Raw genomic sequence first — 25,481 nt, forward strand, 5'->3', positions numbered from 1 at the left:
CCGAGGCCGTATCCCTCCGCCGAGCCCCTTTTGTCGGGGATATTTGTGTAATAAGATAATACCTGCACCCCATGGTAAGTGCCGGGCGCCCCTCGATGCGCTGCCCGCGGGCGGCCCCCGCCGCCTCACGGCCGGGCGCGGGCTGGCGGCGGGGCAGCGCCGCGCGGCACGGCGCCCCTCCCCTCCACTTGCCGTGTCCCTCCGCCAGGCGCAGCGGGGACTTTTGTGTGGGGCTTTTGGGCGCCGATGAGCGGCGGCCTGCGGCGCCCCTGGTTGTTGTCGCGGCGGCGGCGGCCGGGCCGGCAGCACGGTAAGGGCCCATCCCCGCGCCCCGTCTCTCCCTCACCCCCCCGGGCCGGCCAAGCTTTTCCAGGTCAGTCTGCGCCTTTGTATAGGGCCCTGTTACCGGATGTGGAAGTTGATCTCTTCGCTGGTAAAAAATAATTCCACTTCCCCCGGAACCCGGCGCCGCGGCTCCCTCCGCAGCGCCCAGCCCAGCCAGGATTTCCTGTTGGGGAGAGCGGGCGCGCTGGCCGGCCTTCCGGGGACCCCGCCGCGCGGGGGGCGCGGGCAGCGCCGGCGGCGGCCTGGGCCGCGGCGGCGGCCTGGTGGCCCGCGGGGCGCCGAGCGTGGCCTGTGGGGCAGGGGCTGCGCCGGGGTCGGGGGCCGCCGCGCGGCCGGTGGGGCGGGGGAACGAGTCGCCTCGGGGCCCAGGTGCCCGCGCCCGCCCGCGGCGGCCCCTGTCCCGTGGCTGCCACATACGCTCGGGCGAGCGCGGCGGGCCCGGCCAGGGGCCCAGGCGCTGAGGGGCAGAGCGGGGCCCGGTTCCTCCCGCGTCTTTCCCCGCCGGGCAGCCCGGTCTGGGCCGCGTGGGGACGATCTGGGGTCTCGGGGGCGCGGTGGCCGGTTCCTGTCAGGGCCTCGCGGGGTCGCGGTGGCCGGTGCCTGTCGCGGCCCGGGGCGGGTGAGCGGCGTGCCGGAGCTTGGCGCCAAAGGTGCCCTGAGGAGGGGCAGCCTGGGCGGGAGGGGAGCGCTTCCCTCCTCTGCAGTGTCCTTCACCCGGAGTCTGTAACTCTTCCTTTGGACTCTTAATAAAGCGTATGATGGGAACATAAATGTGGGATAAGATGGCTTAGTTCGGACTGTTGTTTTTCTTTTCTAGTAGTCAAAGTAGTTTCTGTTGGTGAGACGCTGTCCGGTAGCGTGTCAGTAAAATCCCCTGTAAGAAGTCTTACGTGCTTGGAGTTTTTAACTTAAAGTATGTTGTCCTTTAACCTGCTTAGTAAGGTAGCTTTAATTTAATAGCAAATGCTGCATATTGGAGTTAAATATGCCAGAAGTTGTGAATGCACAGTTTGGAGTACTTTAGCCTGATGGGTTTTTTTAAATTACTCATGACGTGAAGTATTAGTAAGACTAAGCAGTTTGGTTGAAGTGTGTATGCACATAGAAATACTTGTAAGGGTACATAAATCTGCTGTGTAAGTTTAAGATGTCATGGCAGGTCAGCATACACTAGGTGTAGACTCTAGTTCATGACCTACTTTATTTGCTGAAAACAGTTTGTTTCCTATTTTTTTTTGGGCCTGTGTGCTAGACAGAAACTGTCAAGGAAGATTCCTCATAATAAAACAGATGCTTTAGTTAGAGAGGCTGGTGATTTTTGTCTGAGGATATTTTCAAGTTTCAATTAATCTGAGACATACTCTTAAGGCTGTAGTACAGTTCAAAGGCTGCATCACAAGCCCTTAGACTTTTCATGTCAGTCATAGCTGCTATAACATAACCTTTTTGGTATCTAGTGCCAAACCTACCTGTGAAAGCTTTGTAGCTTGTTGGCAGTGCCAGCCTAAATCTTGGTTGATGCCAATGGTTCACCCTTGTTGCATAACAATATTTTTTAGATGTTTCATTTTGTTGCAGATAATGGCCAAATCTGTGCTTCCTTTTTAAGGACAAGACTTTTCTACCATCTACATTATTTAATGGAGTTATGTTGATGATTAGTGCTAATTTAAATTAATGTATGAACCTAATTGGAGGACAGACCTGCATAAATACAGGCTTGCCCATTTTAACCACTAAGCTATTCAACAATGTGTTTGTTTTTCTGAGCTCTTTTCTTAGAGCAGAGATTTTTCATCTGATGCATACAGAGTCCAACACGAAGGTCATGTTGCTGTTTAAACAAACGAGAGAGAATTTAGTTACAAACACAACACAGTAGTAGAGGAAAGCTGAAAGCACTGGAATTAAAGCCGACTGCTATTAATATATTAGTGTAATTTTCATTATCATAACAGAATTGTGGATACTCTAAGCCTATGATATTTATACTAAAATTTGAAGTATGACATGTGAAATCATTGTCAAAATACATTTGGAAAGGTATGATTCCCTTAGGAAACAATACAGGAGCTTTTTGAGTTTATCCCATGTAAGTCGCTATAATCACTATAAAATGATCTATAAGGTAAAATCATGCCAAAGTTCTGAAGAGATGCTAGCACATGGAAATACCCATAGGTTTAATGCAGACCTTCCAGTTCATTTCAAAGTTGCAAAACTGTAATTGAAATAAAAACCTTTTAAAGAGTTGTTCTGAGTTCAAGTATTGTGCTGTTATATCAGGATGTTAAAAAATAAAGCAAGTTGATCCTATTATTTCAATTCTAAGAATGATCAAAACTGAATGCTTGATTAAAGGTTTAAATGGTTATTGCTAACTGTTTGTACTTCAAAATATTTTTGACCTTGGTATGGATAGGCATATAAAATTAGTTAGAAACTGCTATTCGAAATTTCTAGTGATACTGTGCAATGTTGAAATCAGTAGGGTGATAGCATTTCTGAAGATCAGGTCTGGGGAAGCAGGTTGATTTTTTTTTTTTGAAAGAGTGGAAGGAAAAAGACATTCTGAAAAGGGCATTCTTTTTCCAGACGTGGTGGGTGTGAGAGACGATGGGTCTCCAGCTACCTTCCAAGTACAATTCTGCTGCATGTCACTTCAGTAGGGAAACCTGTTTAATGAGCATTTTATGGAACTTTGTCCTGGGATTTTTAGGAATGATTGCAAATCCTTATCATAGATATGGTGTATATGGATTCAGTTTACTTTCCAGTAAATTGCTTTGGTGCAGTCCATGCTCTTCTAGTGTAAGTATGTCTCTTTTTTTAAGAGCATTCCTTGGCAGAAGTATGCTGGCGGCAGTGAGATCTCCATGTTAGCGGGTGTTCTGCAACAACTGTTTTGTGCCTGTTGATTTTGACTGGCTGGTGTTCACTGCTGCAGTGGGAGAAGGGGAGTAAAGGCTGGGTTCAGGATCCTTGCAGCAGGACACCAGTCTGAAGCGTGCTGCAATATTTCAAGCCAAGCTTAATCTTCTTTCAGACTGCAGACTCTTCTGCTCTGTTGTCTGTAGGTACCTCAGGCTTCCCAAGCTGCATGTTTTTCAGCTCCTCTCCCTCCCCATGGAGACCATTTTGCACAGAGTTCCACCTAAACTCTGGTCAAGTGCAGTTATATACACCTCTGGTAACAGCCTGATGTTCAGAGTTTTATACAGAATGTATAAAAACTTAAATCTAAGATTGGTACAAAAAAGCAGTATGATTTCCTTTTGAACAGAAGTAAAATAGCAATAATAATTTGATGTAAATTGTAACTACCATTTGTTTGTGGCATCTGGCTAATGATACTGTACAGAATGCATTGCAGTAATGAAATGTGGACGTTCAGGAGGTCGTTAATGCAAAGAAGTCCAAACCCAGCAGCAGCAGCAGCTCTTCCCTATTTACTCAGTTGTAGACAAACCCCTCTGTTCAAGCAGTTGTGTAGGAACTGTCAGAAGTCTGAAAACATACTCAGATTGCCATAAGAATAGCTATAATAGTCTCAAGACTTTATTTCGGAGCCAGTGATGTGTTTCTTGTCTGAAAGAATCCTTCTGAATCATTACCCAGCTGTCTTGCTAGCTAGGCTTGATGGAAATGAGACAGTTACTGGAGAATACCCTCTAACAGAGTTCATCAGGGTTGATTTGTAACACCATGTGGAGTAACAGCAGTACGTAACTAAGAGTGCTGCTTTGAAATGGGAGTATTTAGATTTTAAATATATTTTATTGTACTATATATAGAACTTTGCTTTTGCCAGTATCATTGTGCTGTTGTAGTGTGACTAAGTGATCTCGAGAGCCGCTGAAGAATTTTTCTGGAAAGGGAAATTCTGACACTGCAGACCATTCTCGGTATGTCCCAGTGCTAGCAGTGGAAGAGTATGGGGGGAAGTGTGGGGCGTGTTATTACTCAAGGGTTTCCTGACCTTGCAATACTGGTCCATGGAATGGTCTGCCAAGTAGAAATGAGCTTTGGGTTGACTACTCTTGAGAAATTTTGTGAATGCTAGTATTCGTTGGTTAAAAGTGACTAAATGTGCGTGAGAGTTTTGTTGGAAAGGCCTCTTCCGTTGCTGTTTTTAGTGCATTATTGACATACAATGTGATTTTTGACTTCAACAGTGTAATTTTGCTAGGTTTTCAACTTTCTTCCACTAGATGGCCCAAGCATGCTTTCAAGTACCCTACGAGAACTGAAAGTTTTACTTCATTTCTAAAGTACATTTGTGTTGTTTTAACTGAAGTTAAAATTCTACATCATGAAACATATGTGAACTTCTGTGTGCTTTGTTCTGGTTTAAAACGCAAACACTTTCTATCAACAGAGTGTTGGTTAATGTAAGTAATACATGGTCATGAAGGTTACGTCATGTATGATCTTCCACGTCCCTCTTTTTTTTCCTTGATTACAACATTTCTTATTGAGTGTAGTACAACGCGGTTTGAGATGAGAACTGATGTACTGTCACTTTGAGAGCGTGTTCAACTGTAGTGGTTCAGAGAGACTGAAGAGGTGTTGATCTCAGGCTGAAGTTTGTACCCAACATCTGGGAGTGAGACTTGTATTTTGCAGGCCAGAAATTTTTTTCTGCATCGGGTTTTGGTAACAACTTTGCTGTTTATTTCACCAGTATAGATGTGGTTGGTGGGTTCTGAATAGGTTTAGTTGTTAAATGTACGCACTGTAATTTAATTCATCTATTTTTGTGGTCTAACAGACATCAAGTATAAGCTTATTATCAAGGCTGTCATTTTGGTTAGTGGAGAAAGACAGGTATACACAGAAGGCAGGTCTTACCACGAGGGTGGTCGGATGCTGGAATGAGGCTGAAGAAGTGGTGGGATATTTATCCACAGAGACATTCCAAACTCAACAGGACCATGTGCTGCACAGTCTGAGCCTGTTGGGCCAGCTCTGACTGGGAGATTGAACTAGGTGACCCTGAGAGGTCCCCTCCACCCTCAATTATTCTGTAATTCTGAAAGGAGACTTTATTAGTTCCTTTTCTCTTCTAGTGTTTAAAACAAAAATGAACACAAGGAAAATGAATTGTCATCTTTCTGAATTAGTTCCTAACTTCAGTCTTTTGCATTAAGTTCCAGCTTTCCTTTTGCTTCTGAGGATCTTGATGTGGTGGTATTAGATCACCAGAAAAAGTGCGTGCGTCTGTGTGTGTTTTTATCCTTCTTAAATTGCATCCCGTGCCAAAAAAAAAGGGTGTCATATAAAGGGAGTGCTATATTCCTTCATTTCACTGCTGCACTTGCCAAGTGCCCTCTTCTGTTATTGTTTTATATCATTACTCCTAGTGTCTCCATTTGACTGGGATAGTAGATTTTCTTTTATTCCTGTTTCTCTTCTGCTCTTTGTCTTCATGGAAGAGAGTCAGCTGTTATCCCTTCCTCTGCATCTGACTCTGTGCTCCTTTTTTTCCTTCCTTTTCCCATGGTCAGTATTTGTCCTGTCCTGCCACCTTCCTGCTCCTCTTCCCTTTTCTGGCTGGAGACAGATCAACATGTCCATGTGTATTAGAAGGATGGACATAAATGGAGTATTATCGTGGTGAAGGGGATATTGCTGCCTGCAGTCAGTTCTGTAGACAAAGAGGTAACCTGCCCCAGTTCATGGCTCTGCTGATAACATGTTGGAGTTCTGCATTTGCAGTGTTTCTGTCTTCTTTTCTAATTTCTTCCAAAGTCAATAGCTTTCAGCTTATTGAGCAATATACCACACAGGTTTTGCCAGTTGAGCCAGGTGCAGAGAACTTTCTACATATGTTGGTTTTGTGATAGAAGTGTGTGTTTAAGAAAAGAGATAAAAAATAATCCTATTGGGATTTCTTTTTGGACTAATACACTTTAACTTTGTGTAGGAAATTGGCTGCATGGCCTTACAACTGCTGTTCTTAGTAATACAGACTTAACTTTGCTTGTGACTGGGAACCAAACTGATGAAAGTAATTCAGTTCTTAGCATCCAGGGAGTGGAAAACATAGGTATAGGACTAAAACGTTAATGATATATTTTGTTTAGTAGTGTGAGTTATGGTTTAGTTCTAAGTTTTCTTTTTACTGAACAATTTTAATAGCAAGTATGAAATCCAGTGGGTTTGAAAAGATGTACTACGAAATGTTTGATGCAACAGAAACATAAATAGGTGTCATTTGTCTACATGTAGTTGTGCATGCTCTGTATTACATGGAACTTTACTGTAAAAGGGAGATTATCTAAAGATGATGTGAAAGTTTTTCAGCTAGTATCTCGGTCATGTCTCAATCAAAATTTTGCACTTAACATGTTTTTAGTAACTGCAGACAGCTGAAGCAGGTGGCAATGTTTGTTTTCAGGCAGACATTTTAGTTCATATATCTGTTGCAAATAGTACAATAATATATGCTTACTGCGTCGTTTTGTAGCTAGGAATACAGAAATTATATTTTAAGGTGAGCAAAATAAAGTTACAGTGACGGACAAGATGTCAGAAAGAAAGGTGTTGTGTTTCATATCTATCTAAATGCATTTCCATAGTGGTACCTCTTAAATATGTATAGGCATTCTGGATAAGTGAATGTAGTGCCTTTGGGCGTGTGACATAGCAGCCATGATGTAGTACCATTTGGAGGCTGGACAAAGCTGCAGAAGGTTGCAGTATGAGGTGAGAGCTTCTAAACCACTTTCTGATGTGAGAAATATGCATCCAGTTCACTTTAAATTTAGTTTGATATAACTTTGCAGCTGCTGTGGTTACTGCATTGCAATATTGAAATCTTCACCCCAGGGTCAGTTCTGTTTGGCTGACAAAACTAATTCTAAAATCGAGCTGCTTATTGCAACCAGTAAAGCTTGTTCTTATGGCTAAAACACCAACTCCAGTTTTTGAACTTTTCAGAGTAGTTCAGGAATAATTAAAAAAATGACAGCAGCATTTGTGTACTTAAAATAGTATTAATGTTGTTATTTTTTCTTTATATTCCTTTATGTCCATCACTAGATGTCACTAGTAGATTTGGGAAAGAAACTTCTAGAAGCTGCACGAGCAGGTCAAGATGACGAAGTTCGTATTTTGATGGCAAATGGAGCACCTTTTACCACAGATTGGGTAATGAAAACTTTTGCAGTGTTCGGTAAATCCTTTTACTTTTCTTCCCTGAAGAAGACAATAGGATTATTACAATTAAGCATTTATATTGCCAGCCTTGGGAGTTTCTTCTTGGAATTCTACAGTCACATCATCTAATGTCTAATTCAAAATTAAAATTGTCTGTTTCTTCATATGACTTCCTACTTATTATAATAACAGAGTGTGAATGAGCTTGTTCTGATGGCTTTTAAGATGAACTTTGGAATGGTTAATGGGAGAAAGGAGCAATCATTCTCCTAGTTACTGTGTTTATCATTTAGTACAGTAAGAGGTTTGAATTAAGAAAGCAGTCCCAACTACTTAATGTGTGCAGCTGAGAGTTCCCTGATATAGGGGCTCTGAGTTGTCTTTTGGAGGTGCCTAGTTTTGAATAGGCAGGTCAGGTACCTAAAATTCTAGGATATTTACATGCCCTTAAGAGCCTTAATCTACTTAGTGACCTAACTTTCAAGTTGACTCTGTTTTGAACATGGAATTGGACTTAAACAACTTCCAGAGGTCCCTTTCAATGTTGGTACAGTGTGTTCACCAACACTAAAAACGGGGTTAGGACCCTTGAAACATCACACCTCCAAAAGACAGAAAAAACATAGCACACATGTCAAAAAGTTGCTTCCAGTGAGCTCTTTTTGGTGTGTTGTGAATATTGGAAAAAAAAAATTGAAAATGTTTTTTTCTCCCTCTTCATACTCTGTAAAAGCCCCAACAGCATCTTTCCTTGAGACTGCAAGGGAAAATGATTTTAAAGTGGTGGCCTGACAGCTGAATTTGATAGCTCCAGAATAAGAAGAAATACTGACATCTGTTAAAACTCCACTTTTTCCATTACATTACAGTTGGGAACATCTCCACTGCATCTAGCAGCACAGTATGGTCACTACTCAACAACAGAAGTGTTGCTGAGAGCAGGTGTAAGTCGGGATGCCAGAACCAAAGTGGACAGAACTCCATTACATATGGCAGCATCAGAAGGCCATGCCAGCATAGTAGAAGTGTTACTTAAGGTAAAGACTGTAGAAACAAGGTCTGAGGCAGGGATATTACAGTGGTTTATGATCAAATATTTGCAGTTCCCTTTTGGTCATGAAACCAACATTGAAATTATATGAGTATTTCTGCTGTGTGCACTGGATGCTTTTTTTTTTCCTGTTAAACTGTACTTTATTTTAGCATTAAAATCATCATGATTTCAGGTGAATTGTTTATTGCTGTTTCAAAATAAGACTACTTCCTAATTTCACATTGTGTGAGTAACAGCTTTTAGAACCAAGACATGTTATGTTTTAGGGAGTCTTTAATCCTTTGTGGTAAATAATTTATTTGGTAGTTAGATTGAAGTACTTTTAATAAATCTGTAAATGCAAGCTAGCAGGACATTACTGCTAGAGAAAGACAATTTTGGGCTTCATTCTGTGACCAATTTGTGAATTTGGGCATTATTTAATTCAGATGCTTCTAATGACATAGTTTATGCAATGATCTTGTTTGTAGCATGGTGCTGATGTCAATGCGAAGGACATGCTCAAAATGACTGCACTTCACTGGGCTACTGAACATAACCACCAAGAAGTTGTAGAACTCTTGATAAAGTACGGAGCAGATGTTCATGCTCAGAGTAAATTTTGCAAAACGGCATTAGATATTGCAGTAGATAATGGAAATGAAGACCTTGCAGAAATATTACAGGTAACTTTTGATTCATGATGTTAAGGGAACTTACACCGAAGTACGTTTTTACACATGGGATAAACTAAGCTTTTAATATAGCAGCTGTGAGACCATATATTGACTGATAATGCCAAACTCCAGTCTAGTTCATGACATGAAAATGAGATTAATGTTAGTAACCATTAGCTGGCCCAAGAGCATTTTCACCACCTACAAAGTCAAGGATAAGTATCCTTTATTTTCTTAAATTTGAGTGTTGTAGTACACATAGTTAGGTGGAGTCTTCACAAGCAAGGTGTAAAACTTAAGTCCCTACTCTGCCAATATGTTTTGACTATACCCTAGTGTTCAATTAGCTTCATATATGGATATTCATTTCCTAATGATTGGAGATTAGGAGAGGAGAGAAGAGATCGCAATTTTTCCTGAATTAGAAAAACTAGGATTGAATTGTTGAAGTGATTTGGATCGGGATTATAATAGATAATAGATGGAAATGTGTGCTCACTGTTCAATAGTGTTCTTAAAGGCAAATTAAGTGCTAAGCATTATCAAGAAAAGAAAAGAAAGCAAACGAAAAATACCATTATTCCGCTGTATAAATCTGTTGTTCCCCTACATCTTGACCTGTATGAACTTCTGGTCTGTTCCTTTAGCCTCTTCATTGCACAAAGGATATAGTAAATAACAGTCAATAAAAATTCAAAGAAAGGCAAAAAGAATGCCATCTACAATTCATGGCAATTACTAAGCTGTCAGAGCCAATTTTCATGGCATGTAACTGGCACAGCAGTCTTTGTTCTTCAGCCCTCTATTTTAGATACGTGAGCTTGCACGTCTACAAAAGGGCCTTGTCTTTATATGGTCCTCTTTGTTTACAGTTAATGGTAAGGAGAAGTAGCGGTGTATCATTATTCTCTTTCACGTCAACAGACTTTTTGTCTTTAGCTTTCAGCCAAAAAAAAAATGTTTCTCATGTACTTACACAGAGCAGAAGATGTGACACGATGTGTGAATATTGCATGAGTATAACAAGGAAGATCCTCCCTGTTTGAGTGGAATGTGCAATAGTTCTAGTTCTTACAAGATAAATACCTTATTTATAGCTACAGTTGGAATTATATTACTGCCTTTGTCTCCTAGATTGCAATGCAGAACCAAATCAATACGAATCCAGAGAGTCCAGACACTGTGACGATACATGCAGCAACACCGCAGTTCATCATCGGACCTGGAGGGGTGGTGAACCTAACAGGTCTGGTATCTTCCGCAAATACATCAAATGGAACAGGTATTTAGATGCCTATAGGATAGCTACTGGGATTTTATACTTTTATTGATTTTTCACCACTTAGAGAAAAGGCTTGAGGAAAAACAGTGGTAAGAATAGAGTAGTTTCCGTGTTCCTCTTCAGAGTTTTTTTGTGTGTTGTAAATATCTAGGTACTTAATCAACAGTCTTCACAGAGATAAATTACCAGTAGTTGTATTTGCTTAACAAACTTGCCTTCAGAATAGCACTTTGGTTTAGCAGAATGTTGCTGAGAACAGAGTGTACATGTTAGAAGCTTCAGTGCAATAATAATAAAAAAGGGACTTCACTGGTTTTAAATTTGTCAGCTAACTTTTTTTTTTTTCATCCTGCTAGATGAAACAGGAGTGTCTGCTGTACAGTTTGGGAATTCATCGACGTCAGTATTAGCCACTTTGGCAGCTTTAGCAGAAGCCTCAGCTCCACTGTCTAATTCTTCAGAAACACCAGGTTAGAAAGCAAAGTCATTTAACCTCATGTAATAAACTGAAAATATATAACTGGCAATTTTGGAGATAACAGTTCATACAGAAATCAGATTACAATCTTCCTTCCTTTTTTTCAGCATGAACAAATTTTTTCCTTACAGATGGTATTTCTGGGCCTGATGTGAGCAGCATTCGTCTTGCTGAAAGCAAACGTAATTTAGGAGATTGAATTTACATTTTGTCTACATACAGTCTAGTTGCATGTGATGGGAGAATGTTTTCTTTCAATGCTTCTTTCTATTAAATATTGAGAAGTGGCCCCCAATGTTGTTTGCGTATACTTTGTCAGCAGTTTTCTTAATCTTTCACCCAAAAGGGACAAGAATATTTGGTGATCTTAATGTGCAGTTTGCCTATCAGAATGTCTATGGGTCTTCTTTTCATTGAGGCATTCTACTTGCATTTATAACAATATATAGTGATTAGTATGTCCCACTTCAGGCTGGTATGCTGTCATGGCACTTCAGGTAAACGTAAGCCTAGCAATACATTATTGTTCTCTGAGGAAGAAGCAGCCTTCATCCTTCACTGCAGCCGTGTGCACACTCTCTTATTTCATAACGCCATGAGAAGAAGCCAGAAAGGCACAAGGAATTCCATTGCCCCTAGTTCACAAGTTTTGCATTCCTCTTTCTTAACACAGAAACCCTTCACCCCTGCCCCATGGATCTTTGCCCATTACTGCTTTGTCTGAAAAAATTTTGGTCAAGGTTCCATACTCTGCAAGTTGCCCTGGATATCATTCTCCACTCTTTCTGGATAATGTAGTTCTTGCTTTATGTACTTTTTCACTTTTGTTCATTACAACATGCAAAGTGAAGGAAGACTTGGCAGTCAGGAGTCTTACAGCATCCGAGTGGATTATAAAGACTAGTCATTACCACTAACAGGCTTGAGAAAGAGAGATATAAGCAAGGAAAAGAACTCCTTTTAAGCAAGTTGTAATACCATCTACAATAAAGTTAAAATGTGATCAAAGCCTTCTGAATTATTGAAAGTTACTTTTTAAGAGGATGCCACCGAACTTGTGTTCCAGACCATATTTTCCATTTATGATGTATGTCAATATCTTGCCATTGCATAAAAAAATCAGATAAAACTAGCACTTAGGAGGTCAAGTGCTGAGACACAGAAATCCCCAGTTTTTCTCTCTGAAGTAGGCTATATGGTGTACCTGAATCACAGAATCACAGATCAGGTTGAAAGAGAGCTCTGGGATCATCAAGTCCAACCATTGCCCTGACACCACCATGTCAACTAGACCGTGGCACTAAGTGCCATGTCCAGTCTTTCTTAAACACATCCAGAGATGGTGACTCCACCACCTCCCTGAGCAGCCCGTTCCAATGGCTAATGACCCTTTCTGAGAAGAAATTCTTCCTAATGTCTAACCTAAACCTCCCCTGGCGAAGCTTGAGGCTGTGTCCTCTTGTACTATCACTAGTTGCCCGGGAGAAGAGGCCAACTCCCACTCCACTACAGCCTCCCTTCAGGTAGTTGTAGGCTGCAATAAGGTCACCTCTGAGCCTCCTCTTCTCCAGGCTAAACAACCCCAGCTCCCTCTGAGTCGTTCCTCGTAGGTCAGACCCTCCAGAGCCTTCACCAGCTTGGTCGCCCTCCTCTGGACTCGCTCCAACACCTCAACATCTTTCTTGAAGTGCGGGGCCCAGAACTGGACACAAACTTCTGTTATTCTGAGAGTCCCAAAAGGTGTTTTGGTGGAGACCTGGCTTTCTAAATAAAGCTGTGAGGTATTTCATGCGTGCTTTGCTTGCCCAGTGCCCTTTTTCATATGTTGCTCCCCAGTTTTCTCAGGCAGCATAGAGTGTCTGTAGCTACTGGAGTTTTATGATAGGCTAGATTGCTTTTTTGTTTATTTAGTATTTATTATACTGACAGGTAGCACTATAGCCTTATTTCCAAGTTAGCTTGGGATTTTGAGCACTGATTAGTGATGTGATATGTAGCAAGATGAGCCTGACTTCAAAGCCAGTGACTGGAGATCACAATGGAGAGCAACAGCCCTCTGTTGATCAAGGATTTATGATGCTTATGGTAACCTGAATTTTTCTGAACACATTTCTGAAGAAATGCAGTTATTTTGCTTTTTTGTGGGTGATGGTCAGTATGATAAATGTTACAGAACTGAGATACTTTGCATGGCCGGAGTCTTTGGTACTTAAAAATTCTCACAGAATTCAGCTCTGGAGATAACATCATTCTTAAGCACAGAGTTTTCACTGAAAATACAGAAGAGGTCTCTACTCTCAGACTTGCTGGCATGACAGTTGCATCCCAACATATACCTGAGTTTTCATCTCTAAGTATTTTGAAGTCCTGCAGGATTTCTTCTTAATACAGCTCTTCTACTACTTCTCAAAGCAGTACCTAAGTACAGCTATACTATATTATGACACTGAAATATTGCAGGTGAAGTGGATGATTCAAAACCGGAATGCAGTGCCTTTCATTACAGAAGAAGCTACTGATGTTTTCAATCAATTAACATATTTAAATGAAACTCAGATCTAATTGTAGGAGAGGGAAACTCAAGAAGGGATTGTATGGGATTACGGGGCATGAGATGTGTATCCAGGACTCAGTAGTAGACTTTGGTGACTAACCGAGTGTTCTCATGTTTCATGGCCCTACCCTTGCAGTGGTGCAGTGTAACCTATGTTACATGTCACTAAACCACTGAAGATAAAAATTATTAGAAAGGAGGCAGGAGATGACAGGCAGGAAGGAAAAAGCTTGAAGTTTTGATGCAGTAGCTTCCCACCTTCGATAATGCAGCGTGCATCATACCTAACCCTCCTGTTTATTGCAGTTTTTCTGCTTTGACTTTCATGCAGAATTGTGGGCAATCTTGCAGCATCTTACCATCTGCAAATTATTTCCTGTGTTCTTGCTCCTTTAATAGTTTATAAAGTGTAAAGAATACAAAAGCAGCTTTTTGTCATCTCTGCATCAGTAGTATGTTCAAGAAAAACAACAACAACAAAAATACCTCCTTCTCTTTGTGCTTATCTTGTAAAAGATCTATTTATAAATACTCACAAAAATTCCAGGACTGAGAATTCTAGTTTTGGCTCTCATCTTGTATTTAGCCTCCTGTATTTAAGACTGTATAAACTTGAACAAAGCACTTAGGTTCTGCCTTTTATGTTGTTTCTGTCTCGGTTTTTCTGCTCTTTCCAAGCTAACTTTACCCTGATCTCTTCCCTCTTGTTCCTCATGTCTGACAGTTAAAAACACATCAGTGTTGTAAAACCGAAGACGGAAAGGTGCTTCTCACTGGAGCTGATTAGAATCGTGCTTTTTTCAATTGTTACTCAAAGGAAGTGTATATGAGGACATGGATGTTACGTACAAATGTGGTGCATAATGTATGTGTGGAACTCAGAGTTGGATTAGAGAAAAATCTGATTTAAGATGTGTATTTGGAATGCAATATTTGGTGTGCTTATGTTGGAATTAGGCGTTATGTCTTACTGCATGTGCCGGTGTTCTCCCCCACGCACACACTGCAGAAGAAAATAATGTACATTGATACAGAGATTCCTGAAAATAATAGTGCTGCTGTTTTAAATGACTTCAGCTTTCCTTCAGCATATGAAGTAGTGTGCTACCTAGTGATTATATGAATACAGATATGGAAGGAGAGCGAGGAAGGAATAAAGACTGTGTTTATGGGGATATTTTTCTTTTATATAGAATAACTTATTTTTAGAAAAAAATCTGCATTTTTCTTTCAAGGTCTGCAGAAGTACTAATAATGTTTCTTTCCAGAACTAAAAGCCCAACATTGAGTTTGAAACTGAAAGATCAGAGCAGTTTGCCGCAGCAGCTAGTATTGGCACTTCCAACTCGGAGTTTTTTGTGACAGTGGTCTTTGTTACTGATGAGCCTGTACTTGGAAGCCAAATCAAGTTCAATTCAACACCACTTATTCATGTAGGACTTACTGCTTTGGTTTACTGAATAAACACTCTGTGTATATTTAAGCAGTGCTACAGGACAGTGATCTCTGAATGTAAAGATATTCAGAAGGCAGTGACTGCAGTCATTATTTGTGTGTGTTATATTATAATTAACTTAAAAGATGAAAGCTTCAGGGTTTTATCTACCTTCTCTCATCTTGAGCATCACAACACAGTCTATAGGGTTTTAATTTCATCTCTGTAGATAGAAGGCACTCTAATGTCTGTTATTTAAATCACAGGCTTTGCTTTTACCCTGATGAATTGAAATACAGAGTTAGTGTGCTTGAAATTCTTTGATTGTGCTACTAGTGATCTTACTCTTTGTCTCAGTATCTTGTTGTTTTAAAAAATGAGTGGTAGTGTGAGAGGCCAGTTACAGTGTATAGTGCAAACTGTGGTATGTGCTGTAGTTCTGAATGCAGTCTTTCCTTTATCTTACCTTGATTTATAGGTGTAGTATAGAACTGTGAGAGTTCACTTCTGTATACTTACTATCAAATCATGAATTTGAAATATTTAGTTGAGCTGGGATTTTTTTATTTTTACTTTTACCTATAAAATTATATACTTACAATGTTTATTTTACTTTTTTAGCTTTATCTTTCTCCTTCGAAAGTGTAAAAATGTCAGCCCTGCAGAACTTTTCCTTTAGTCCTGTTTCATACTTTGTATAATAAAGTAGTAGTTGTGTGTGAAGTACACATGTAGTACAGGCAAAACTTTAAGATTCTCTAGAGGTCCTTCCATCTGTTACTGTCTTGAAGACCATTATGGTAAGCAGAGAAATCAGGCTGGGTCCTGAGGTACACCTGCCAAGGCACTGGTTGAGGAGTAGTTTCAAGCTAGTATTACAAGTTTTAATTTTTTTTTTTAATTTTATTCCACTGGTAGTATAACTTAGTCCAGCTTGTGTACAATGGAAAAGTTATTTGTGTTTTTAAAAACAACTCTTGTTCTTGCTGCCATGTTAACACTGAACCCAAAGCATCAGTTTTGTGGGGGGTGTATCTAGGAACCATGCTAAATAAAAAAATGACTATATTGAGTAAGGTAAACCAGGATAGAGTTGCATGTATATTTCACAATGTTAGTGCTTTATGTTGGCCTGGTGAAAGATTTCTATTAACAATATAATATGTAGTAATGCATTAATTGGGAGGTGGGAGGGAATAAAATTTTAAAAGACACAGAAGAAATTTTTTCTCAGCTGTACCAAAATGCATTTGAAATCATAAAGCTTAATTTATAAATTGACTTAATTCCTTTACTAATCTGTTGATAGTTGTGGCCACAGAAGAGGTGGTAACCGCAGAATCTGTGGATGGTGCTATTCAGCAAGTTGTCAGTTCTGGAGGTCAGCAAGTTATTACTATAGTTACAGACGGCATTCAACTTGGTAATCTCCATTCGATTCCAACCAGTGGAATAGGGCAACCCATCATTGTGACCATGCCAGATGGACAGCAAGGTGAGTGGAAACTTGTATGGTTTGAGCTTGAGGAACTATTTTAGTTATAGTAATAAGTTGTTAGGTGCAAATAGGTTGGACAATTTTGTGTAATTATCAATTTAAATACATCTTTGAATTCTTACGCTGCAAAAGGCTCAGACGCATGAGCTACTGCAGTTCAGTGAGTTACCACATGTCAACTGAGTCTCTGCTGGAAGAATTACTAAACTGCATGGAAGAGAAATGGGATGTTTAAGGGAAAAGTGATAACTACTTGCTTTGCCTTCAATAAGCTTGATTCTTGCAAACTTGTAATGAACATTAGAAAATGGAGTAAAACAAAAGCCTTCTTTCAATACTTACGCTGTTGCCTTGCTGGAAATATTGCAGGGAGGTGAAGCTTGGATTTAGAAATCTGATGCATGAAGCAAGCTGTGCAAGTCCCATGGAGTGTGTTCTTAACAGTACAAAAGCCAAGTCTTACATGCTTGAGGTTTTAGAGGAGCAGTGGCAGAATCAGTGAAGCCAGGGTGACACAAATTGTCCACTTGGGCCATATGAACTTTGTGGGTGGAAGCCGCTAGTATAATAAGTGCTATTTTGTGACATGCGTGTGATTTGGGTGGTTTCATTTAAAGGTGCTCTGCCACTACTATTTAGACAAAAACAATTCCTTCTCTGGTTTCTTCATGAGGACTCCCAGTGTAGAGCTTAAAGAGTTGTACACTGGAGACAAATGATTTGGCTCATAGTCTGTCTGAATGAGTACAGCTAGTTATCAGAAAGCATGAATGTTTGTAGGTAGTAATTGAAGTGACAGTTACAACATTTATTTGCCGGATAGTTGCATGAGCAAATTAGAGTATGAATTTCTTTAGATCTCTAATTTTTTTCCTCCAAGGTTAATAACTACTGGATTTTTCAGATTACCTAAAGTGTTCTAATTAATCAAAATCAAAAGCCAGTTTTGTATTTAGTATTTACTTAAGAAACACTGTAAAGGAGATGGTCTGCTATGTGAGTTACAGAACTGACACACTGGTAACTCTGCTGCAGTTCACTTCCATGTCTGTTTACTCTGTGAAAAATAGCAATGATGCTCCAGAGTGACAGCTAACTACTGTAGACCTCAGCATCACAGAATTTTAAAATTCTTTAGTAACACACAAGCAGCTAATGTTTTAGTAAATTTTCCCTCTACTGGCTTTATAATGCACTTTATTATATAGTTGTGTTTTCATAAGGGGAAGTCTTTGCATTTTATTGCTGTTAATAAAATTACTTAATTATATGAATTTTATACAGTGCAAATATTGTTTGAAGTAAATGTATTTATATGTACAAATATGTTTTCAGTATTAACAGTTCCAGCAACAGACATTGCTGAAGAAACTGTGATAAGCGAAGAACCGCCAGTGAAGAGACAGTGCATTGAGATTGTTGAAAATCGTGTGGAGTCTGCAGAAATAGAAGTAAGGAGTATATTACGTGATATGAGTTAACCAGAGTGTTCAGCACTCAGTATCTGGTTGTGGTTTTTTGTGTTGTTCTAGAGTTTAGTTTCTGTGTTACCACAGAATTAAATGTGTGAAACAATAACTTGTTCTATCGCCCCTGTTACTGGAATTCATCTTTTTACAAAGTTGTTGTAAAAAGAATATAGGAGGGCTGTTTGCTTCATCCTCTGGTTGTGCACGTAAAAGTGACACTTGTTTAAGTATATGATAACTTAATTTTTTTGTTTTTCCTTCAAGATCACTAGCTAGTTTTTAAAACTAGGTACTGATATATTATCGAGTAACTTGACTCTTTCTGCGAGCAGTGAATGAGAGTATTGTACCCTCATCTTTCTGTTATGACCACATGCTTTTCCTGATTGTGAGATCGTATTTTTAGCAATGTTTCCTTTCCATTCATGATATCTAGATAACTGTTAATGGAAATGTGAAACAGTAAGATTCTGTGTTTGCCAATTTTTATCTGTCCCCTTTTTTTTTTTTTTTTTTTTAATTCTGGAGCAGTTTACTATTACACATCTTTGCACCATCCTGTTTTTTAAAAATTATAGTGCAGAAGACCTAACAACTGTGAGAGCGCTTTTCTTTTTATATATGACGAATAGATGTAGCTGTTCAATTTAAAATTGTAGCTTTTTTTATATTAACCACAATAGGTCAGCCATCTCATTCCTTCTTCTGTTACTTCCAACTGTGCTGACCAGTTTTGGTCAAAAGTTTCTGAAAATTGCTGTCTGCCTTGACTAGGCTGTAAGTTCTCATTTTGTCAGCTCCATGATACTTCATTTATCAAAGGTTGTGTTCTCCAGCTTCTGTTCATATTACCAAATTGTGCCTAATTGAATGCTTTTTATTGTATGGTATGTGCTATATGTTATCCATGTCTAATAACAATAATTGCCACCTTTCATCACTTGCTTTCCCTGTCCATACATTGTCACATCAAATACTTCTGGCATTTGCAGCTTTGTGGTCATTACAAGTTATCATGACAGTTGAAATTTTCTTGCTGCATTTTTTTAAATGTATGACTGTTACAATAAAAGTATTTCTTTTGTTCACACTTTTAAACATCTGCCTGAGTTATTCCTAAAGGAAATTATGTTTCCTTAAGTATTTTAATAATTCTGTTAGATGAAGGGAAAAAAATCTAGATTGGTTAAGGAATAAATTGGCCTGCTCCTAATTACAGATAGTTGATATAACAGTACAAGTAATTCTTTTAAGGGGACTACCCGTTTCAGTTATGTATTTTAAATACATTTCTCAAATATCAGAAGTAGTTGGTTAAAAGTAGTTACTTTATCTGTTACTTTTAAGTGCAAGTTTTGATGACTGACTTTGTCCCTGCCTGTACAACTGGAAATGCACATGCAGACCTCTGTCTCTGTGTGGAGGCCAGTTGACTTCAGGAGCCTTATTGTAGTTCACAGGGGTATGGTGCTACTTCACTTTGGTAACAGGGACATTAAAGAAGTGCACATTCACTTCACAGTTCATCATCATAGAAGGTGGTAGCTACTTGAATTTGGAGTGAGTGGGACCTCTCCCCTCATTAAAATATTTTTTTAATGTAGAAAACCTTTATTGTTTGGTTTATTTGCCTCACTGGTGATTCATTCCTTTATTTCATTATAAAGAGTTGATTCAAGGCTAAGAGTGCTTTCTTCAGCTGTTTTAAATTCATTGTGTATGAACAGGTAACTGTAGTTTGAAAGTCTTTAAGTTGAACATCCTCCCATTCATGTGAGGTGGCAGACTTTCCTGTGAAAGTATTGTGAACGACTAAAGTTGTAGTGGTGTTCTTTTTCTCTTCTGGGTCTGTTAAGTTCAAACATTTCAGCTCATTTTGAAGAGTGATAGCAGTTTTCGTAAACAGTTTGATATTTTAAGCATAGGATGGCAGCAAAAAAAACCTGTCACACAGATACTCTGTTTTTCATTTTCATGCATAATTCATTAACATACAGTGATTTTTATTTTCATTCTTGAATTTGACTGTCTTTCCCATGTTGCATGCTTGAAAGGTGACACGCATTAGAACCAGGACAATAATTTCATTAGACTAAAAAAACCTCCTCATAATTGTAAATTAATTATATTAGTGAATTCATATCCCTGCTTTTTCTGTTGTTAAAAAGAATGCTTGGTTTGGTTATTGTAGTTATGGGTGTTCCTATTGTCAATATATAGGCTGTTAAGAAAAGTTACATGTAAGGAAGAAAATTCCCTGATAAAATGGAAGATTGCTTAAGAGCACTCAGGATCCTCTAATTTGATTTTTACCTGGGTAGGTTTTTATACTGATACAAAAGGACTTCAGATAATTAGAACACTTTCAGTTGTGTTCTAAAGAAAGCCCTAAGAACACTTTCTGGATTTGCTGAAATTAATAGATCAGATATAGTCCTCCCTATTCTAGACGTCAAAGTTAAGGAACCAATTCTCACTGTTCAGTCCACTGTAGTTCTGCGTTGCTCCTCCAGAAGCATTGGTTTCTTTCCACTGCCTGGTTAGACAGTATACTTGACCTCAGCTCCTCAACTCATTCTGTTTACATTAGGACTATGACTGTCTAAAAACTATACCTATTAGTTGCTGGACTAATCTATGTGCTTGGAATTCCTAGTCTGTCTGGTAGACACTGGTTTTATCTTCTTGTCTCTGTCACTGGGACTTATTTTTTTCCTTTTTTTTTCCTGTCCCTTCCTTAATGTGCTATACTCCTTATGGGTACATGGCTCTATTTCTCTCTTCTGTGGGAAATACTCATAAGATGTGGTCTGAGAACGTCTCCACCCCCAAGTGTTTGTAGTCTGCACACGCTCCATGGAAGTGATAGTGTCTTGCTTTTTGTAATGCAACGCAGAACCACTAGCCAGCGAGCTACTGGTGGTTCTTACTCTTCTGCAGCCCAGTAGACAGAGCAGCTTTGCTTCATGCCAGTGGTAGATTTCTGACAGGTTTTATGTGACAAATTCACGAGATAGATAATGCCCAGCTCAGTATATCCCAGAGCTGAATGCCCTCAGAAGGAAGGGTTGCTTTCCACGTGCAGCAGGATCCACTGTTTTGACTGCTTCCTTGAGAACTGTTTTGTAGCTCTTTTCACCAGCTTTCTACCCCAAGAGGCTGTTTTACATAAGCTGTTGGCTCCCCTTAAGCACAGATAACTTACAGAAATGGCAGTATGTTTTGGCTGGACTGGTGCTGGAACATCATTGGTGTATTTCAGATCCTTTGAGATGTAGGCTTTACCATTCGTTTGGCATTGGTCAGTTTAGTTGCTGCATGGCTTGCCATTCATAAAGTTGCTTAAAAAGCAGAATCCAAATTTTCAGAGGTGGAAGCTGAACTTCCTTTTCAAATATGTAAGCCAGATGAGATGAGCGCTCATTTTATTAGCACATGCTCCAAATGAAGCAAACGCTAGCTAGCTTCCTTCAGCTTTTAAAGCCCTATGTAAAATCAGGTTGCACTTAATGGAGTTTGTTCTGTTCTGTATTATAGTTAGTCTTTATAACCTGTTAATAACATCTCTCCTTCACCTGTTGTCTTTGCTGTGCAGGTGCTGCTATTAGCAATGATCTGATCACCTGTGTCATTATATCCCAGCACATTCAGCACAGCATGTGACTGCTAAATGTGACTGTGACAAGTACTGAGAACAGTAGCAAGTAGAAGGGAGGCAGAGTATTTTGTATTTTCAGGCTCTGACCATGACAATATGTGAGTGCATCAAAAAGGTGAAGAATAGGGATGCTGTTATGGGGGTGTGGAGGGAGAAACTTCTAAAAACTGTTTGAGGTATTAAATGGGAACGTGATACTGAACTGCTGGGATGGGAATAAGGTGAAAAGGCAACTTATTTTCACTGGGCTTCAGTTTTTGGTAAGAGTTTTGTTTTTCTGGGAGATAGCTTGCTTCTCTGACAACCTTCCTCCTGTGGCTACTTAACAACTACAGCAGAAAGAATGATTTGAAATCAAATACTACCTTGCTCATAAAAGTATGATGCACTTTAATGAAATGGTATTTGGTTGAAGATCAAAACAAAACTATTTTCCAAGCAAATTGCTTTTTCGATTGGGCTCAGTGCAGCATCAAACAAAATGACAGTACCTACGTCAGTGGAGATAGAAATACGTTCTCCTTAGTTCCTAAGGCAGCTTCATAGGAAGTGGCATTTCCTGTATCATTTTGCTTGGAAACCATTTTATAGCCATCCCCAACGACCTTGTATGCAGGATGAAACCTTAAGTTACTTCTTTTGAACTGAAAAAGCTTATCTAGCTAAATGCCTGTTAATTCATAAAAATGTGGTGTCCTTGGGGATGTAATTATACCTCTGGTCACTTCAGATCACTTCATTTAGAAACCAGCTATGTGTATATTTCGGTTAGTGGGCAGCTGTCACTTTCCAGTGCAAACTGCTGTTAGGTAACAGTTTTTGATTATATTGTCTGATTTGAAATACAACAGAAAGGGACAATCCTCTTAGATCAGATTTCAGTCCTATTAGAACTTGGTTTAAAAAAAACCAAAAGTAACAAAAGGAATTGAATAATTGGAGAAATGTTAATATATTATGTTAGAATTTGATCACCATGCTTCCATTTTTTTGTTGCACTCTTTTTTCCATGAAGACTTGCTTGGTATCTTTGCAGCTAAGGAAACTTGGGTTTACTGTGTTTACGCTTCAAGCCTTATTGTGGGGAATCGTCTGGTGTGATAGTTTATGTCTAATTTACACAGCAGCATTCATATAGGTTTGCCCGAGTAAGAAGTGAACAGTTTCTACATGATACCCTAACACCTGAGCTACATGTAAAGAAAAAGTATTTGCCACTTTGACTTGTATTTAATACATATTTGACAAAATATTGCTGGTTCTGTTTCTAATAGGAAAGAGAAACTCTTCAGAAACAACTGGATGAGGCAAACAGAGAAGCACAAAAATATCGTCAGCAGCTTCTAAAGAAAGAACAAGAAGCAGAGGCCTATCGGCAGAAGTTAGAGGCAATGAACCGCCTCCAGACTAATAAAGAAGCTGTTTAATAAAAAATGAACATACTGCAAAGCCTGTTACTTTCACAAACCTGCAGTACAATCTTGAACTGTACACTGTATAGGTACAGGCACAGGATTGCATGATAGAGAAGATGCTACAAGCTGATAACTGGACTTAAGCTGTGAGCTCTGATGAATTTCTTGTAACATAAAAACTCTGAATTTAGAAATTGTGAAAAGTATTTAAAATGAAATACTGTAAATAGTTGGTTTTTTTACAGTTTCAAAATGAGTTGATAAATCTTTTTGAAGGGATCCAGAAACACGAGAAGCCAATGTTTTTGTGAAATTTTTGATTTTAGTATGAATCTAACTTCTGAAAAACAGAACAGTTTTAAGGGTGATGTTGTTGATTTAAGGTGACAACTTGAAAATTAATCCTGTGACAAAATGAATTAACAGTTATTTCTACATGGTAACAACTTAAACTTCTCTGAATAAGACATTTCCAGGTGGAAATCTTTGTACAGCTTTAAATAGTTGTCTCAGATTCTCTGAAAACCTTTTTTTTTTTTTTTTTTTTTTATTTTAGGCAGTGAAATTTTTATATTTAATTTCAGATATATCCAAGTAGATTTACATGTATATGAAGCTAATATTTTTTAAACTTTTCAGTTTGTACATACGCTGCATGTTTTTATAATTTCTACACATACATCTTGCATAAGTATTTTTCAGCAAAGATGAGAAAAATTATAAGAAAAATGTTTAGCCTATAGGTCATTTGAAGTAAGCTAGCAGCCAGTTTTATTGTGGATGGTATATTTCTTGGAAGAATGTAATTTGTAATTAAAAAGAACAAAAAAATCTTTATTTACATATTAGAGGCAATTTAAAATTTGGTATTGGAGGCATTGAAACTTCACTTTCTGTGTCTTACAGTTTTCCTGTACAAACATTTTGAAGTTCAGTAACAAATCACAGAATCACAGAATCAATCAGGTTGGAAGAGACCTCTGGGATCCTCAAGTCCAACCATTGCCCTGAAATCAAAAAGAATGTCTCCACTGGAACACAACTAGTAGTTATTTTAGAATATTCCTATTGATCAGTTTTCCCCAATAGCCTTGAAATTATTTCAGTGATACTTTTTTTCTAAATGGACTTTTGCATTTTAATTATGCAATTGGACAAGTAATTTTTTATGTTGTAGTGATGCTCTCCTTACCTAGCATCATTGTTCTTCACTGTGATCCTGTGTTTGTGTGTGTCTGTGCAGTGATCTATTATGCTTAGGATTCATATAGCACGTTACATCTTCAGAGCGTTGTAAAATCTTTTAAAGAACCTTTACTGTACTGCCTGAGGCAGGTAGGTGAGTGTTATTGTCTCAATTTTATAACTGGTATAAGCGCAACACAGGGAGTGTTAAATGACTGGCCCAAGACCACGTGAATCTGTGGTAGACCTGGGAGTAGATCTCAGGAGCTCCTGGCTTCTAGTCCTGTGCTTAGACTGAGCTGCCTTAAGATTGTTCAGTGCTGTGTTACATTAAATTTTGAACTACTGTGCAGATTCCTTTTTTGTAAGATAAAACTCTTTGTGCTTTGCTTTGTTGTTCCATGTTTCACTGCTTTTATGGAATTGTTTATATAAACTTAAGCAAAAAGTCTAGTTTACCTATACTGTACACAGAAGAATTACCCTTAAAACTGTACTCTGGCCTACTTTTTCTATTTTACAATTAAATATCTTTTCCACATATATATAGTGTAGAATCAATTCCATTTCAATTGTTTTGTGGGAGCATTAGAAGGTCAATGCTGTGCTGTGTTAGGCATTCAGAAAAATATGAAACAACAGTTTTAGATTTAGAATGGTCTTCAGAAGTGGGAGGGAGATGTGGGGAAAGAATTGCATTATACAATACGACGTAAAATCTTTCTTCAAACTTTGACTTGAGTTTATAGAATTGGCAGTTAGGAAAATCCTAACTATCCTAGTGTTGGTATAAATTTGGCAAATTTGACCCCAAAATAATCAAAACATAATAAAAAATGGAAAATCTATGGTGGTGGTTTTTAAAAGAATTCTTTTCAAGGATATAATCATGCTCAGCTGGTACTAGGCCTTGAAACAAGCCTTTTGCAGTGACTAGGTGCAAATTGCTATATTTTAGGATGGTTTGTTTTTTTTTCAGAAATGATGTCACTGGCGAATGCAGGAACCAGTTAAGTTAAATGTGCTGGTTAGGTGTTGCTCCAATTGAATTGTTCTGTGATCAAAACAATGTCTGTGTCCTCACATCCCACAGACTTAACTACAGTTTAATCTCTGTGAACTCTTCATAACGATAAGGATTTCAGCGTTAGTCTGAGTAGCGATAGTGGTAATGTTCGTGTCCAAATGGAGAATTTCCCACAGGTTTGACGGCACAGACCTTTGTAGCAAATAATGAAAAGAACCTTTTCTATTCATTCTGCTTCCTGTGAGCAAATATTCTATTCCTCAT

At 38.9% G+C, this 25,481-nt stretch overlaps 1 protein-coding gene across 6 annotated transcripts; it reads left to right on the top strand.

Annotated features, from left to right (window-relative positions):
* Positions 1–24,733, top strand: GABPB1 (GA binding protein transcription factor subunit beta 1). 6 transcript variants are annotated; one of them, XM_068410346.1, is made up of 10 exons: positions 214–310; positions 5,853–6,006; positions 7,390–7,497; positions 8,376–8,543; positions 9,031–9,225; positions 10,351–10,498; positions 10,855–10,968; positions 16,275–16,460; positions 17,799–17,914; positions 22,865–24,733. In XM_068410346.1, exons 3-10 carry the CDS (start codon positions 7,390–7,392, stop codon positions 23,015–23,017), a joined length of 1,188 nt encoding a protein of 395 aa, XP_068266447.1. In that variant the 5' UTR covers positions 214–310; positions 5,853–6,006; the 3' UTR covers positions 23,018–24,733. The 6 variants fall into 6 exon arrangements, with proteins under 6 accessions (XP_068266446.1, XP_068266450.1, XP_068266447.1 ...); XM_068410348.1 differs by lacking the exon at positions 214–310 and adding an exon at positions 6,950–7,053 and having other exon boundaries at positions 3,111–6,006; XM_068410345.1 differs by lacking the exons at positions 214–310; positions 5,853–6,006 and adding an exon at positions 1–74.
* The last annotated feature ends 748 nt before the right edge of the window (positions 24,734–25,481 follow it).

Source organism: Nyctibius grandis, chromosome 11 (assembly GCF_013368605.1).
Source record: "Nyctibius grandis isolate bNycGra1 chromosome 11, bNycGra1.pri, whole genome shotgun sequence".
In the NCBI taxonomy this organism is placed as follows: domain Eukaryota; kingdom Metazoa; phylum Chordata; class Aves; order Nyctibiiformes; family Nyctibiidae; genus Nyctibius; species Nyctibius grandis.

Coding starts and splice junctions, on each gene's coding strand:
- GABPB1 (XM_068410345.1), top strand. Junction 10,499..10,854: donor AAATACATCAAATGGAACAG/GTATTTAGATGC, acceptor TCATCCTGCTAG/ATGAAACAGGAGTGTCTGCT. Junction 17,915..22,864: donor TGGAGTCTGCAGAAATAGAA/GTAAGGAGTATA, acceptor TGTTTCTAATAG/GAAAGAGAAACTCTTCAGAA.